This window comes from Rhincodon typus, unplaced genomic scaffold, assembly GCF_021869965.1.
Source record: "Rhincodon typus isolate 14 unplaced genomic scaffold, sRhiTyp1.1 hic_rhity00001681, whole genome shotgun sequence".
Classification (NCBI taxonomy): domain Eukaryota; kingdom Metazoa; phylum Chordata; class Chondrichthyes; order Orectolobiformes; family Rhincodontidae; genus Rhincodon; species Rhincodon typus.
This window is the reverse complement of record NW_025967319.1, coordinates 1-17964: the sequence shown is the minus strand read 5'-3', so window position 1 is coordinate 17964 and position 17964 is coordinate 1. Positions and strand designations below refer to the sequence as shown.

General features: G+C 42.8%; 1 protein-coding gene across 1 annotated transcript; it reads left to right on the top strand.

Moving 5' to 3' along the window:
• Window positions 1-2207: 2207 nt before the first annotated feature.
• On the top strand, window positions 2208-17964 carry LOC109921423 (calcium/calmodulin-dependent protein kinase type 1-like; the record flags this gene model as incomplete). The annotated part of the gene is made up of 8 exons (XM_048592698.1): window positions 2208-2346; window positions 3973-4099; window positions 6041-6116; window positions 9488-9600; window positions 12442-12520; window positions 12743-12830; window positions 14079-14217; window positions 17186-17964. Coding segments are annotated over 8 exons (874 nt in total), but the record flags the coding sequence as incomplete, so codon positions are not given.

Here is a 17964-nt window from a genome sequence, read left to right as displayed (position 1 = left end):
GGAAAATACTGGAGAAAGTCAGCAGCATCTTTGCAGAGAAAAACAGAGTTAACATTTGGAAATTCAGTTCTGAGGGAGAGTCACCTTGGACTTGAAACGTTAGCTCTGTTTCTCCCTCCACATGCTGCTAGACCTGCTGAGTATCACCAGCACTTTCTGTTTTTCTTGTAGATGCCAGCAATGCTCAAGAAATACACATTGTGTCCTGCAGATGGTGCTGTGACACTACAGTATGAGCTCCTAAGTATGTCCACTAGGTGGTGGTATGGTTCCATGTGTCCACATGATGTTTTAATCAGCAGTTTTAGAACAAATAAACTGTTGGGCTCAACATGCTCAGTGTTAATGGGATTGCTCCACAAGAGTGTTCTCTCATTTTACTTTGTATAACCTTATTGATACATCTTTATACTCCTTTCTCCTTCAAAGACCTAGCTTCCCCTTAAATATGAAACTTTGAATATACCTACAAACAGATTCAAGAACAGCTTCTTCCCCACTGTTATCAGACTTTTGAAGGGACCTCTCAAATGTTAATGTTGATCTCTCTCTCTCCACCTTCTCTGCAGCTGTAACACTGTATTCTGCATTCTGTTCTGCTACCCTGATGCACTTTGTATGATATGACCTGCCTGTATAGCATGCAAAACAACACTTTTCACTTTATTTCAGTACATGTGACAACAACAAATCCAATCAAATCAAATCAAATGTGCATTTGCTAATTGTCTCGAGCCCTGTAGCAGCAGATTCCACTTTCTAACTGCACTCAGAGCAAAAATATTACTCTTGAATAGTCAGGGACTGAGGCCCCAGTAGGAGCAGATTGTAGGCTGACTCCACAAGAGAGGTGGGGGAGGGGGTTGCACTGGCAACAGAGTGAGTGGAGCTAGTTTCCACTTGTATGATCTGTGCATGAGTTTCTATAAAAACTATTCCCTGATCGCAAGAGCATCCCTTCCTGCAGCACCATCTTTGACACTGGATACGGCTTTCCTTCACTAACCAATGATCTCGGTTTTCTCCTTGCCTATAAGTACCTACCATTTTTTTAAATTCCTGAGGCTGTAGTGATTTATTTAACCGACAATAGTATTGTTGGATTTTCAGAAGAAACATGAGTATTGGGACCTTGCCCGTTGCTGGAGCATTCCTCGTTCAGTTTCCATTTGGAATGAAACATAAAGTGATGTGACACTGTTAACTCCTGCAAAATTCTAGATACTTTTTGTAGGTAGGGAACCAGGCTGGTGGCTGCACCGTACAAGGAATTATTTATATTTTACTTTCAGTAATCCATCCAAATCTCAAAACCATCTTGTCAGTATACCTCATAGTTTGAACTTTCCCAGCAGCCAGTAAGGAGTTATTTGAATACATTAGAATGAGAATTAGATTTTATTGTCACACTTACTCAAGCAAAGAAGTACAGGAGCACAGTAAAAATTGTACAATGTCGCCATTCCCAGCACCAACTTAGGTACAAAGTTACCCAGGAACAAAATCTTAGAAAAATAAAGAAACAAAGTTAAAAGTTAGACAATACTGTCCTTCTTCTTCGTACAAAGCAGAAAAATAAAGAAATAAAGTTAAATAAATAAAGAAATAAGCAAGAAAATGAGGATCTGAAGAGAATCTGTTCTGGGTGAAAACCGAGCCAAAAAATATCTTGGGTGCATTGATGAGGACATTCTACTTGTAATAACTTGGCTTGTCCTGTAGGCTGCACTGTCTATTTGTCATTAGGATTTTAGTAAAAGTGGATAGTTTGTTGGGAAGGTAGAAAAAACCTGTAGTTTGCTGTCTGTTCAAAGCTGAGTTGCATATGAAGAGAACATTTTGATTGAACACCAGTGTCAGTGGGTATAAGCCTGACAGGTGGTGCTAGGTGTGTGGAGGCAGCGAATTAAGAGTGTCACACAAGAAGATTGGCTTGCTTATCTTTCCTGGAGTTTATTTCACCAGTGCCAATAGCCTCAATGCACCTGGTAACAGTACATCATGGTGAAGGTACATCACTGCATTTGGATGATGTCTGTTCGCACTGCCTAGGCAAGGCTCAAGCGTTTGTTCCAATAATGTGAAACATGGGCCTTGTCCTCTTCTGCGTGAGGAGTGGATTTTCCACTGTGCTTCATAGGAGCTGTACATTGAATGTCGTCTTGCATTCTACGCCCTATCATTGTGTTTCCCTTGATCTTTCCCAGTGTGTCTGGTGGGGAGCTGTTTGACAGAATAGTGGACAAGGGCTTCTACACAGAGAAAGATGCCAGCATGTTGATCCAGCAAATCCTAGATGCTGTCACATACCTGCATGAACTGGGCATTGTACACAGAGACTTGAAGGTATGTGGCCACTATGGCAAATGTTCACAGTTTGGAAACTGTATTTAACTTTTTTTCTTCCGAACTCTCTCAGCTATCGTGCAGTGCCACAGGGATCAAACCTGGGGCCACAATTATTTGCGGTATATATGAATAACTTGGATGAAGAAAGTAAACATATTATAGCCAATTTTGCAGATGGCACAAAAATGGATATGAAGGCATGGGATGAGCATGACATAAAGGGCCTGCAGAGGGATATAGGCAGGTAAAGTGGGCAGATGGAATATAAAGTGGGGAAATGTGAGCTTACACACTTTAGCAGAAAGAATAGAGAAGCTGAATGTTATTTAAATGGAGATAGACAGCAAAAAGCTACAGAACTGAGGGGATTTGGGATCTTCATCCATGAATCACAAAAAGCCAGCAACCAAGTTCAGCGGGCAATAGGGAAGGCAGTTGGAATTTTGGCCTTCATTTAAAAAGGGAATGAAGTATAAAAGTAAGAAGGTTCGGCTAAAACCATGCAAGGCAGTAGTCAGACCACAGCCAAATACTGTAAACAGCTTTGCGCCTCTTATCTAAGGAAAGATATATCGGCACTGGAGGCAGTCAAGAGAAGGTCACCAGGTTGATCCTAGATATAGAGGGACTGTCTTATAGGAGAGATTGTGTAGGTTCGACTGTACTCACTGGAATTTAGGAGAATGAGAGGCGACCTGATTGAAATGTATATGATTCTCAGGGGACTTGACAAGGTAGATATGGAAAGTTTGTTTCCCCTTGTGGGACAGTTTAGGACGAGAGGGCAAAATCTCAGAATAAGGGGTCACACATTTAAGACAATAAAAGAAGAATTTCTTCTTTTTGTGAATCTGTGGAATTCTTTATTGCAGAAGGCCATGGAAGCTGGGTCATGAAGTATACTCAAGGCTGAGATGGACAGATTTTTAATCGGTGACAGAATCAAGGGATATGGGGAAAAGGCAGAAAAGTGGTGTTGAGGATTATCAGATCAGCCATGATCTCGTTGAATGGTGCAGCAAACTCAATGGGCTGATTGGCCTGTTTCTTCTATGTCTTATGGTTTTTGGTTTTAAGAAAAAAACATATATAGCGCTGTCGCACCCACATAAAGGAAGCCGTGTGTTTATTTAGACATTTCACAATCTCTGAGCATTGCAAGCAGTTTACAGCTAATAACCTAAACCAATCAGAATCATTGAATTGTTACAGTGCAAAAGGAGGCCATTCAGTCCATCAAGTCTCCCATTCAAACATTTCACTTGGTGCCCTTCACCAGCCTGCTCCCCATAACCCTGCACATTTTTCCTTTTTAGCAAACAGTCTAATTCCCTCTGAGCATCCTGACTGAATGAATTCCAGATCCTTCATCTCCCGGCTGATTCTCGTTGTGTCTTTTGCTGCTTTAACCCATGACGTTAAATCTACGCTCTCTCCCTCTCGATCCCTTTGTGAGCGGGAATATTTTCTCCCTGTCTGCTCTGTCCACATCCCTCCTGATCCTCTCTTTTTCAGTTTTGCATTGTAACGTATGCTCTGTGTTGTGCTTAGCTCTGCAGAGAGACTCTTTGGTGTTTGGTGACTGAAGTGAGTGTTTTGGTTTTTGTTGCATTTTACCCACAGCCTGAGAACCTGCTGTACTACAGCGTTGATGAAGATTCCAAAATAATGATCAGTGACTTTGGCCTCTCGAAAATTGAGGGCACTGGGAGTGTGATGTCCACAGCATGTGGTACCCCAGGATACGTGGGTAAGTCCACACAGCCCACTGCATCAAACCAGATCTAATGTGATGCAGTGATTTACTGATTTACAATGTCAGCATTACATTTAGCCCTGAGAAAACAACCAGATGCAATGTCAGGGGTATAGCTTTCAGAGTTCTCCTATCTGAAGTGGAGAACCTCCCAGCCTGCCCAAGTCAGCAGGCAAGTTACCATGGTTTCCCAATTTAGATGTTTCTTGTTCAAGAACATGTTCAGAGATGTTATTGCTCACCCCTGGAGCAAGTGGGACTTGATGCCAGGCCTCCTGGCTTAGCGGTAGCGACATTACCATTGCACTACGTGAGCCCTCCAAATTTGTTGCTATACCAGCTGAACTATCTAGGCTTAGGATTCCCATTCTAACCACTTTACTCAACTAATGGGGAATGCAGATCCTTAAGTGGCCACTAGTTCACTTCTTAACAGCCTTAATTGCTATTTCTTTTCTTTATTCATTCATGGGATGAGGGTGTCATTGACTTGGCCAGTTAAGAGTCAACCACATTGCTATGGGTCTGGAGTCATGTGTAGCCCAGGCCAAGTAAGGATGGCAGTTTCCTTCCCTAAGGGACATTAGTGAACCAGATGGGTTTTCCCAACAATCGATAATGGTCATCATTAGACTCTTAATTCCAAATGTTTATTTAATTCAAATTCCGCCATCTGCCATGATGGGATTTGAACCCGGGTCCCCAGAACGTTACTGGGGTTTCTGGGTTAACAGTCCAGCAATAATACCACTGGGCCATTGCCTCCCCATTAAAGGATTCTTTCTCTGATTTCTTGCCTTTGTAAGCGGCTGTTGCCCAAGAGTTTGTGGAATTAGTTTTCTTCCAGGGTCTTATCTGTCAGGATGAAAACTTCAATAAGGTCACACTCAGTGGATGAACAGGGTAGTTACAATCCATGAACCAGAGGCAGAATGTTTAATTTGAGCCAATGCTCCAGCTACATTTCTGGTTTCAGACCAAGCCACAAGTATGAGTGCAAAATTGATGTTAAATACTGTCCAGAAATGTTGGGTGGTGCATGTGAAACAGACTCCACACCTAACGTGTTTGTGCCAAGGTAGGTTAGTGTGTAGTGAGACTGTGGGGACAGAGGTATGTCTGAGTGGATTGTAGACGGATGGTATCCATGGGAGGACAACCTCTTCAAACTGACAATTTTCCAGCTTGCAAACTTATAAAAAAATAAGTTGGGAGAGAATTTTACTTGTAACTCAAAAAAAAGGATTAAATGTAAGAAACCTGTATCTGGAAAAGATTTCCCCAGGATTATTGTTAGCCCAGGCATTAACACCATTTGGGATTCAGCGAATTAAGATCTCTATTTAAGAAAGTAGCCAGATGAATAGGCCATTGAAATACTCCAGTTTCTTTCAGCCTTGTTGATTGTTTGCAGAGCTTAGAGACAATTTTATCTGAAGGTTTTTTTCCTCAATTGAGGTCGGGTTTTCTCATTTCGTCGTTTGCCTTTAATCCTCCAGCAGATGGTGTGTCTCATTAAAAAGATGTAATGGTGTGAGGGAGTTACATTATAGCAAAGTTCCCTCGGATGGCTGAACCCTTTTTTTATTTGCAAATGCTCAGGGATTTACATTGAGATATAATTCACTGTTAATGAAAGACAAATGCACAGGAAAACAGACTTGGCAGTAATGGAGATGGGTGAGTTGTTTTGAGTAAGAAAGGGGCTAAGATTTGGCTTACATTCGATGTAGCTATTTTTTAACCAGCCTATTCCAAGATGTTATAACACACCTCTGGAGTGGGTGGGACTTGAGTCCAGGCCTCCTAACTTAGAGATAGTGGTAATGCCCCTATGTAGAAGCGCCTTCAAGGGCTCAGTTCTGCTTGTTTTCTGTCAGCGGAGACCGGTGTTACCAGTTCTGCTAATCCATCCTTTTCTAATTTCTCCCACAGCTCCAGAGGTTTTGGCCCAGAAGCCTTACAGTAAAGCAGTTGACTGCTGGTCCATAGGAGTCATCTCTTACATTTTGTAAGTTATCTTCATCTGAATCTGATCTTGAAAAGGAGCAAATGAATCTTACAGTTCAAATGGATTTGAGAGTAACTAATCCATCAGAGACTAGGATTTGAATCTTCTTTGAATGACTTTAACCTAGTGTCCAATCCAATCTACATTACTGGGGTGAGTGACTTGGCTGAAAGGTCCTGTGTGAAATGAGTAAGGATGATCCCAAAAGCAAAATGCCATGAATGCTAGAACAAGGAACATAGGATTTATAGGTAGGAGAAGGCTATTCAACCCCTCAAGCTTGATGTGCCATTCAGTAGGATCATGGCTGATCTGGTTGTGGTCCCATTCCACTCTCCTTTCTGTCATTTGGCCCATCAAGTCTGCTCTGCCATTTGCTCATGGCTGATATGTTTTGCAGCTCCTTTCTTGTGCTTTGTCCTCATAACCCTTGATCCCCTCACTAATCAAGAACCTATCTGTCTCTGTTTTAAACACACTTAATGACTTCACCTCCACAACTTGTGCAGCAATGAGTTCCACAGATTCACCACCCTCTAGCTGAAGAAATTCTTCCTCATCTCAGTTCTAAAGGGTCGTTCTTCACTCTGAGGCTCTGCCCTCAAGTCCTAGTCTCTCCTACTAGTGGAAACATCTTCTCCATGTCAACACTATCCAGGTGTCTCAAAATGCTGTAAGTTTTGATCAGATCTACCCCCTCATCCTTCTAAACTCCATCGGGTACAGACCCAAAGTCCTCAACCGCTCATCATATGACAAGCCCTTCATTCTTGTAAACCTCCTCTGAACTCCCTCCAAGGCCAACACATCCTTCATTTGATGTGGGGCCCAATATTGCTCACAATATTCCAAATGCAGTCTGACCAGAGCCTAAAACAGCCTCAGCAGTGGATCCCACTCTTGTATTCTAGCCCTCTCAAAATGAATGCTAATATTGCTTTTTTGCCTTCCTAACTTCCAGCTGAACCAGCAAGTTAACCTTAAAAGAATCCTGAATTAGGACTCCTATGTCCCTTTGTGCTTCAGAATAGGAGTAAAGGGAAGGCCTGGGTTAGTGGCGATGACTGGAGAGACTGAACAAAAGAATTGGTGGTGCAGGGCCAAAAGGAGTTGTAATGGAATAAGCAAAGAAACAAAATGCTCTGTATCAGCAGGAGATGTGAGCGACAGAATGTTGAATGGCTACCATCTGAGAGCAAAAACACGTCAAAATGAACTATACAAAGAACTGGAAACAAAGAGGGCTGAGGGATGGGCACAGATGTCATTCTGCAATTTTTGAATCCTGTGTTAAGTCCAGAAGGCAGTAAAGAGCCTAACTGAAAGATAGTGTACTGTTCCTATATTGTAACTGACCTGTGTAGAGATGAGATAATACTTACTGGGAGCTAACATGTACTGCTGCTGGTTCAAACTGCCTAAAAACTCATGGCGCTAATACCCGGTATTCTGTTGAAATGAGCAGTGATTGTCTGTGGTTTGAGATATGCTGTCTTAAAGATACATGCACATCAGATCCCAACATGCACTGGCAAGGAAAGATGCCACGGGGAATGGGGGAAGGTGTAGGGAATGATGGATGAGGGACAGTCACCAAGTTGATTCAGAAGTTCTCTGTTCCTATTTAGAAAAACAAAACTGCACCGAGTTTGGCTCCAAATTGTTCATCTCACCAAGAGAGAGATCACTAGTAGGTCTGCCTGGAATGAGAAGCTGATACCAATGGGGACATTTTCAGACATTGTGGCACAGAATCGTAGAAACCCTACAGTGTGGAAGCTGGCTATTTGGCCCATTGAGTCCACAATGCCCCTCCAAAGAGGATCCCCCCCCCCCAGACCCAACCCCTAGGCTATCCCTGTAACCCTGCAGTTACCATGGCTAATCCATCTAACCTGCACAACCCTGGGCATTAGCATTGCCAATCCACCTAACCTAACGGGTGGAGCAGTACTAGAACTCCTCACTGAAAGTTGTGGTCGCATTCTGGAAAATTGCAACTTTATGTAAAGCAACTTTGCATAGACCGGAATCAATGTTAAGGCTGGAGTTAGGTTCCATCGGACCTTCCTTTGCAAAACAAAAAGCATTAAAATATTCCGCTGGACCCTGCTGTAAGATGAAGTGCAGTAAATTAAGTGGCTGAATTCCTACTATTAAATAACTGTTAAAATAAATTTAAATATGAATCTCCTGGGGTGTACCCTCTGAGAGTGGAGCCTGGGTACTGCTGCCTGGGATTGGCATTGACTGGGGTCTTTGCTCATTGAGGTCATTGTTCTGGCTACCACCACCAACAGCTCCTACTCACTGCGACAGCTCCTCCTGCTGGCTGCAGTCGGCAGGGTGTGGGTCACAGCTAAGCTTGCTGTTTTCTCCCTCTCTATGGACTGCTGACCGGGGTTGCAGGATGCTTGCACTGGTGGGGCAGTGCAGGGGAACTGCAGGTTGAGGCCTCCAGACCCTGGTGCAGATTGAGGATCTCCCTGAGTAATTGGGCCCCAGCTGCTGTCTCTGGGGCAATAGAGAAGGGCACTGTGGAGCTCAGTTTTGGCTGGTACTCTGCCAGCCAGGAAGGGTGGCTTTGTCATCTCTGGGCAGGTCCTGGGGGCAGTACTGGCATTGGGGTGATGGAGACCATGTTGACTGGCACTCAGGCTTCAGCAGGTGGAGTGTAGCCTGTTAGGCCGTAGTGCCCTAGTGCAAAGCTCAGGTAGCAGTGCGGCACAGGGAAAGATCGCAATTCAGAAGGCTGGCACCAGGAGTGGCCTCCAGTCTGAGAGAGGGAGCGGTCACCTCATAATATCCCAACGGGGTCTGGTACTTCAGTAAACAGTGTTAAAATGAATCTTGTGTGGAGGTGGAGGAACACAGCAGGCCAGGCAGCATCAGAGGAGCAGGAAAGCTGACGTTTCGGGTAGGGGCCCTTCTTCAGAAAATTTCAGATTTCCCGACCTGAAACATCAGCTTTCCTGCTCCTCTGTTGCTGCCTGGCCTGCTGTGTTCCTCCAGCTCCACACTGTGTTATCTCTGACTCCAGCATCGGCAGTTCTTACTATCTTAAAATGAATCTTGCAGTGCTCAAGCTTACTTCAGACCCCAACAATGTAACAACTTTAAAGTGAAGCAACACTGAACAGGACAGTGTTAAGTAAGGACTCCCTGTAATTTACTTCTGTTGCATAGCTTGACTGCCTAAAAAATAGAATGGATTCTCCGTCCACCAACCTTAATATCTTTCGTTGCAACAAATGGAATGATTCATCATCAAAAATGTAATATTTAATTTTAAGTTACTACTATTCAGAACAGTAAGGGTTTATTAAAGGTTGCCTATTTGACATTTGCTTTCTCTGTCTCATCTTCTGCAGGTTGTGTGGTTACCCTCCGTTTTATGACGAAAATGATGCAAAGCTCTTTGAGCAGATTCTAAAGGCTGAATATGAATTTGATTCTCCATACTGGGATGATATTTCAGACTCAGGTAGGCCCTACTCACTACAGCATCCTGAACACATCCAGCTACTGCTGTTCACTCAGCGGAGAGTCTCAGATTGAGTTTCCAAACAGGGCAATAAACAGTTTGCACCACAAATGTCTGCCTGAGTCTTACCATCATGATTAGCGTGAGAGAAAACAAACAATGGTGCATTTTAACTAGCAAATTGGATTTCTCCACATTAGCTCCTGGACTAAGATGTAAGACATGGAAATTATGTAGAAGAAGCCACTTGCTGCTTCTTTGAGATGCTCCACACATTTTTTTTTAAATGTAGAAGGAAGCAGCAGCGTTCTTATTTCTTCACAATCCACTTGGTCATTCCCCAGCTTTAAGCAATAGCTGTCCCTTGCTGTGAGGTCTGATCGAGCCAGCTCTCATCCAAATCCACGTGCCAGACCTGCTGAGCTTTTCCAGCAACTTCTGTTTTTGTTCCTGATTTACAGCATCCGCAGTTCGTTCGGTTTTCACTTACCTGTGTACCTTGTTTTCTACCTCCTGAGCCACTCAGCTACAGCTATGTTCCCTTCAGTAGCCAGGCTTTAATTTTCAAAACTAGTATCTTTTTGCATAACTTTATCTAATGCTCTGCCAATAAGTGTATGTATAGCCCTGATGTGTGACAAAATCAGTCAACAAACGGCCTGGTACAAAACCGTGCTGACCACATCAATTCGCTTTTTGTTTATTTCATGCTATTGATTATGAGCTCCCCAAATTGATATTCAACTCAAGTATTGGAACGAGAGTGTTCAAATTTTCATAGTACACCTCTTTTACATAATTCCTCTTTCCAATTTTTTTTTGAGTAATTAAGGATCTTGGGTCTAATATCACTTCCCCAGCTGTACTTCCTGCGATACAGACCATCTGGATCTGATATGTCAATGTCTAGCTGTTCTCTCCCAGCGGATTCCTTGTGCTATCTGTTGCTAATTGCTGTTCTCTGCAACAAAGAGTGAGAGTCAATGCAGATATGTCTCCTATCTAGTGCCTGGGTTGAAGGTATCTGCTCAGGGCTGGCAAGGAAGCTGCAGTGGGAGGGATAGGATCCATGTAGGCCCCAACCACATCAACAGAACTAGGAAGGAGGTTCTGCGTAGAGACTCTAAGGGACTAGGCATGAAATTAAAAAGTGGAAGCTCAAAGCTTTATTACCTCTGAGCTGTGTGCAAATTGGCAATGGGCATATTGAATTATAAAAATAAAAATGGGCTTCAAAGACTGTGTCGGAGAAATTTGATCCAGTCTATGAGCCATTGGCAGCAGCACTGGAAGAAGAGGAGGTGGTTTACACCCTGACCATGCTGGATCTAGTGTTCTTGCAAATCATATAACTAGAGAATTAGACAGGGTTTTAAAGAGTGGGAGCATGGAACAAATATAGAAGGATGTGATATATAGACAAGGTAAAGGAAGAAAATATTAATATGAAAAATGAGGTTGGGAGTCTGGTAGAAAGGGGCACAAAGAGTTACTGTTCAGGTATAGCACATAATTGAGAAGGCTAATGGGATACTGTCCTTTAGTCGGAAAGGAATTAGGCGTAGAAGTAAAGATGTTATGCTTCAGTCATACAGGGCATTAGTGAGAACACATCTCGAATGTAGTGTACAGTTTTGGTCTCCATATTTAATGGATTGTAGGCTGTTCAGACATGGTTTACCAAATTGATACCTTGTACAAGTAGGTTGTCTTATGAGGATGGGTAAAACAGGTTGGGTTTGTTTCCACTGCAGTTTCGAGGTGTAAGGAGTGACTTGATTGAAGTTTATAAGATCCTGAATGGTTATGACAAGGTGGAGGTGGAAAGGGTGTTTCCTCTTCTCCAGTTTCCTTAGCCCAAGGCAAGGGGGGCTGTTTTAATATTAGCAGGAATTCCCTCAGGACAGAGAGGAAGGGAATTTTTCTCACAGAAGGTTATAGATCTTTGCAGCTCTCTGCTTCAGAAGATGGTGAAGGATGGATCATTAAATATTTTGAAGGCAGAGTTGATAGCTTCTTGTATAGCAGGGGGATCAAAGGTTATTGGGGGTAAGTGTGAATGGGGAGTTTGAAACGCAAATAGACCATGGTCTTATTGAATGGCAGAGCAGCATAGAGGGGCTGAATGGCCTGCCTGTCCTAACTCACGTTCGTGAGAGTCATGGCAATGATGCTAACAAGTTCTAGACATAATAATTAAAAACAAAGAAATGCAGATCCTGGAGATCTGAAACAAACAGTAATAGAAATTGCTGAAGAAACTCAACAGATCTGACAGCACCTGTGGAGAGAAATCAGAGTTAACGTTTCAAGTCCAGTGACCCTTCTACAGAACGAATTCTTTACAGTTACTGAGAGATGAAAATGTGTAACCCGTAGGGACTTGTCCATCTGTTTTCCACTTGTTTCCCATGAAAAAGCAGCAACCATCCAGTCAGCTTCTTCCCTGACAGCAATGACTGAAATCTGTTGACTATCGACAGCCCGATGTCAATCTCAAAGGTTTGTTGTTTATAGGAATATTTAGCTGGGTTGCCCATCATGGAAAGCTCCAGCTATCTTATAACTCAGATAACAAGGTGTACAGCTGGATGAACACAGCAGGCCAAGCAGCATCAGAGGAGCAGGAAGGCTGATGCTTTGGGTCTGGATCCTTCTTCATTTTTCTGAAGAAGGGTCTATGCCCGAAACGTCAGCCTTCCTGCTCCTCTGATGCTGCCTGGCCTGCTGTGTTCATCCAGCTCTACACTTTGTTATCTCAGATTCTCCAGCATCAGCAGTTCCTACTATCTGTGAGTCAGCTATCTTATAACTGCTGTTTTATAATTCTTTTCAATCCAGCCAAAGATTTTATTCAACACTTGATGGAAAAAGACCCAAACAAACGTTACACCTGTGACCAAGCTTTGCAGCATCCATGGTAAGGTTTTAACTGAACTGTATTCATTGCCTGTGCTGATAAAAGGTTTATGAACAGAGTGCACACTGCGGTAAAAAGGATGTTGGTGCAGGGAGCATACTCCATCTCGATCTTGTATTCGTATGTTCTGTTGTATAGTTACATTGTGAGCTCGTTTATCACATACAATAGCAGTTTGCACTTGTCCATTCTCTTATGCTGACCTTTTCTTTCATCCTGCAGGATTGCTGGTGACACTGCATTAGATAAGAACATCCATGAGTCTGTCAGTGCCCAAATCAAAAAGAACTTTGCAAAGAGTAAATGGAAGGTAGGTACCTGAGAGCAGTGTTGTGTTTAGAGTTTGGACGGTAACATATTAAATTGTTCAATGTTCTATGTGTATCTAATACAGATTTACTCCTATCCTTTTAGCTTGTGGGTCATGCTACTAAACATTTAGGCTATCTGCTTAGCAACGCAAATGATATCTTCAGGTCTTCGATTAGAAATGAACAAATTAAATGAACCATCTTTTATTTCCTCTCTTGTTGTGCAATTTGGATCCACTACTTCAAAAAGCAAGAAATCTGACCGGAAATCTTTACTCTGTGTTTTGCAGTAGCCATGTAGAAAAGAAGCTTTAACTCATCAACAGCTCTCCAGACACATGAAGAAATGTTTATGTCTGATGAGAATAGGGAGATTTTCAGGAAGATACGTTAAGGACAGGGAATGGAGTCTTTGTCCTTAGAAATTTTATTTTTTTGTGGGGTGATTGATGAAAAGAAGGCTGCTTATCATAGAGTAATTATGGTACAGGAGGAGGCTGGTCACCTATCAAATCACTGAATTGCTGAACTTAATAAAAGTTACCTAATTGAGATCTGAGTTGTATCTTCGTGCATCCGTTCTCTCGCGATAGCTAGTGTGTGGTTCAAAGTAATGTGAACGGTGCATTAGATTCCTGCTCTGGTTAAAGTTTGCTTGAGACCTGTCTCATTGTCCTGCCTCTGAGGATAGAAGGCATTGGCAAACCAAACACCAACAAAAAATTGCTGAGAGAAACAGCTCAGGATGAAGCATCAGCAAACAATGAGACATGGCCTTCAAAGTGGCACGGAAGCTCAGTGGTTAGCACTGCTGCCTCAGCGCCAGGGATCTGGGTTTGATTCCAGCCTCAGGTGAATGTCTGTGTAGAGTTTGCACATTCTCCTCATGTCTGCATGGGTTGCCTCTAGGTGTTCCAATTTTCTCCCCAGTCTAAAGGTGTGCAGGTTAGGTGGATTGGCCATGGGAAATGCAGGGTTACAGGGATAGGGTAGGGGGTCTGGGTGGAATGCTGTTTGGAGGGTTGGTGTGGACTCCATAGGCCAAATGGCCTGCTTCCACACTGTAGGAATTCTGTGATAACTCATGGAATAGAATGGGATCCTTTCTTATTCTTTGAGATGTGTATATTCTTCATCACCCTCCTAGATATAGTTTCTCAGCATATTTGTTTCTTCCATCGTTTCTGTACTCATCCCCTAATCACCATCATTTGTAACACCTTGATATTTTTGTTGTCTTCCAACAGCAAGCTTTTAATGCCACAGCTGTTATACGTCACATGAGGAAACTGCAGTTGGGTACCAGTCAGGAGGGGTCAGTGCAGAACACGCCAACCAGTCCATGCCATGGGACACTGCTGGTACCAGGGGGAGATTCAAAAAATGGTAAGGATTTGTGAAGTTGTCAGACCAAACATAAAGTGTGCTGCAATTTGCCCCTGCACTAAACTTCTCCACTGCTCAGTAAATAAGTTTTTGGCTGGAGATACAACTGGGGTAAGTCTAGGCTCTGCACTTCAACCACCTCTATTATTGATGTCTTCTTCTTATTGGATCCTCTAGCAATTGCAAAGAAACAATGGCTCTGTACGCTTGGCCATTGGAAAATCATGGTCTTTGTATTCTGACAACTGGCCTCCTTCATCAGTGTGCATACCTACTAATGTATTTCACTGAGCTGTTTTGCTAAAGATATTCTGAGAGTGTTAAGATCAGGCAGGATTAATTATTCCACCACTGGACCAAAACAGGATAAGATGTATTAAGCTGGTTAATGACTTCCCATTATAAGAACAGCCCATTTCCAGATCTCATTTCAATGTCCTTGGGAATGTTTGAAGGTGTACCAGAGATTTTTGAGTGGAAAGTTATATCATAAGGACCAGCTTGAGTCTAAGCATGTTCCTAGGCAAAAACAGAAACTGCTGGAGAAACTAAGCGGGGCTTGCAGCATCTGTGGAGTGATAGCAGAGCCAATGTTTCGGGTCTATCCAAGGGGCACTTAACTGTGCTTTCTCTTCATAGATGTTGCCAGACTTGTTAAGCTTCTCCAGAAATGTCTGCTTTTGTTTCTGTTTCAGATTTTCCAGCATCTGCCATTCTTTGTTTTATTTTCATGCTGCTGAACATCTGGTGGTGCTGCTGGGTGGCAGTACCAATATAGCTGGAATAAGCAGAACAGGTGGGAGATTACCCCATTTTGACTGATTATGGTGAGCACCCATCCCACCATGGGAATTCTCTTTGGTAAACTGGTTTACAACCTTCTATGAAGAAAGACACGCCCCACACCCCATCCCTGTTGCACAGGACCCAGAATTGGGCAAAGCAGTAGTCTGCTCCTCGCATTTTATATTGGTATTCAAAAATGACTTGACCTGTACAAGTGAGATAATGGGGACTTGCAACATAGTAGATCCCTCACTGACCCCTGTGTGGCTGACCTTTTAAGGGGCTAAGGCTTTGTCCTTTATAAGACTCTGAGGAAGCTCAGAGCTTAGGGTTGGATTTACCTTATTTAGATCCTGTTCTTTTTTTTTGGGATTTCAGATGTATGGTAGGAGAGTGCTAAAAGAGCAGAGGATTTTTGACCTCTCTTCAAAGATTGTTGAAGATGTCCAACACAGCATCATGTTGCAGTTCAATAAGCTTCATTTGGCATGGGCTGCATTGTTAGTTCAACAGCTAGTGATGCTCAGCCGTGCTGTGCCATGGTGAGGGGATGCAGAATGGACCCTTGATGAGCCATGGGAACAAGAGAGAGTTTGAAGGAGTCACTAGTGATAAATTATGAACATGCCCCAAAATTAACATTCCTCCCTGTCCCTTCAGCTGGTGGCATACAGGAGGTTCTGAGCATAAAAATGGGAGGGAGAACAATCTTGGCAGATTTTCCTAATGTCTCCAATAATTGATGACCATAAAAGTGTCCGACCCTTTTAGATGCTTCCACCTCTGAGATAGAAATGCTAGCCACGCTGTGGTTCATTTTAAGGCAGGTAGGGGAATATTCAAACTTTAAAAAGAGAATTACCAATCTATTTAACTCTACTTCACCCAACATCTGCTTTTATTTGAGAGAATTCGGTGTCACCAGTTGTCCTGGAAGTGCTGGAAATACGAAATGAGTGTTTAATTACATCACTATATCTAAAGAGGAAGTCACCACAAGAGGAAGCTCTTTCTGCTTGAAAAGCTGGTTGGTCCAAACAGAGCTTAAACTCCATGTTACATTTAAGCTTAACAGAAACCAAACTCCCTGAAACCATGATATTACCTGAATTAAATTTGCTTTTAACAGTCAAATGTAAACCAGCCTATTGTATGAATTGTTGCTCTGTAACTTTTGATTCAGTCAATTTGCTGTCTGGCAAACATGGAAACCCAACTTTGAGTGTTGCCACAGTGATATGGAATGGATATAGTCTTCCCTCATGGGGTCACATCCTAAATACTGCAAGGTGAGCTTTGTTGCAGATTGGTGACAAAAGTTTCTGGAATGTGCAGGTGTACTGTTTGAATTTAACTGGCTAAAATTGCAGCAGCATGGAACACTGGTAAGCTCCCTGTTGATTGCTCAGCCTACTTTGTCAGGATTTGTTTCCTCAAGTCATCTGGAGCTACGCAAGAGGGATGTCAGCTGTAATAGCCTGTTTATTGTTGCCAGGCCACAGGATGTAAGGAGACTGCCTGGTCAGGTATTAACAATGTCTTGCAATACCGTAGACCTGACTACTTCAGATATGGCTTTATCAAATCTGCCTGGGTCTTTACTAAGTTTGAAACTTCTGTCACTAGGTGTGTCCACTTGAAGCCAACTCAGTCTTGAAGATTTTTAATTTAGTAATACCAGCTCTGTTATCTGGGCATACAGTCAACAACAGCAATTCCATTTATCAGGGGCTAGATGTATTTTGCACTATGGACCAACATTTGTTTATGTATGTATTATATGTATGAGTTGTTAATGATGTAACAGATGCCCTTCCAGAACATAGAAGCTGTGTTTTAGTTGGTGCAGTTTGTTTCTGATCATTTCTAGTTATAGAGATAGTAAGAACTGCCAATGCTGGAGTCAGAGATAACACAGTGTGGAGCTGGAGGAACACAGCAGGCCAGGCAGCATCACAGGAACACAGCAGGCTAGGCAGCATCAGAGGAGCAGGAAAACTGATGTTTCACGTCGGGACCCTTCTTCAGAAATTTCTGAAGAAGGGTCCAGACCCGAAACGTCAGCTTTCCTGCTCCTGTGATGTTGCCTGGTCTGCTGTGTTCATCCAGCTCTACACTGTGTTACTTCTAGTTATATACTGTTTTACTTTCTGATTGTAACAGTGTGCTTTTGTTTTCCAAGGTTCACCCTGTGACGAATGCCCTCTTCCTTCCTCGCCACATTCTCAAGTGCAAATGGAGCAAAACTTGCTAACCAACCATTCTCACAGTTGCCACTACTCTAACCGGGTCTGAGTGCAAATGGAGACCATCAACATGCCGGTTATTCATGACATAACCTGGGCTCAGAAGCAGTTTTTATTTTAAATGTAACAATCATTCCATTCTCAGCACATATTACCTGAGAGCCTTGTGCTTGGGGCCCCCTCTGAATGCTCTTAAACTTTGCTGTTCCTCAGAATGTTGAGCCAGTGAACTAATGCTTGTGATGTGATTATTGCTTCTGGGTGTGAGGGGTGGGGGTGCTACAGACAAGCGAATGGTGCAAGTGACATTCAGGAGCGATGAGGCTCGATTATGGCTTGCATTTTCAATTCCACACCTGGAAACCAATAATTAGCAAAACAGAGAGATGTTATAGAGTACACTTCGAGGTCAAACCTTTGTGACAGCTGAAAGCCTGAGACAGGGTTTCTATATATTTTAAATATATTAAAATTCCAGTTAAGATGTTTTAAATAAATCAAAAATTCAGTTAAGAAAGGGCTCAATAAATTCGCACATTGAAATCCAGGTGAGTTTGACCCTGCAATCTCTTCCTTTTTATGACAGCCCACTCTATAGATTACTGCTGTTTTAATGTTGCTGATACTTTGGATACCCTCCCTAATAACGAAAGAGGATTGTTCCAGGTGTCATAAAAAGTGCCACACAGGTTTGACCTGATATTGAGGCTGTTTT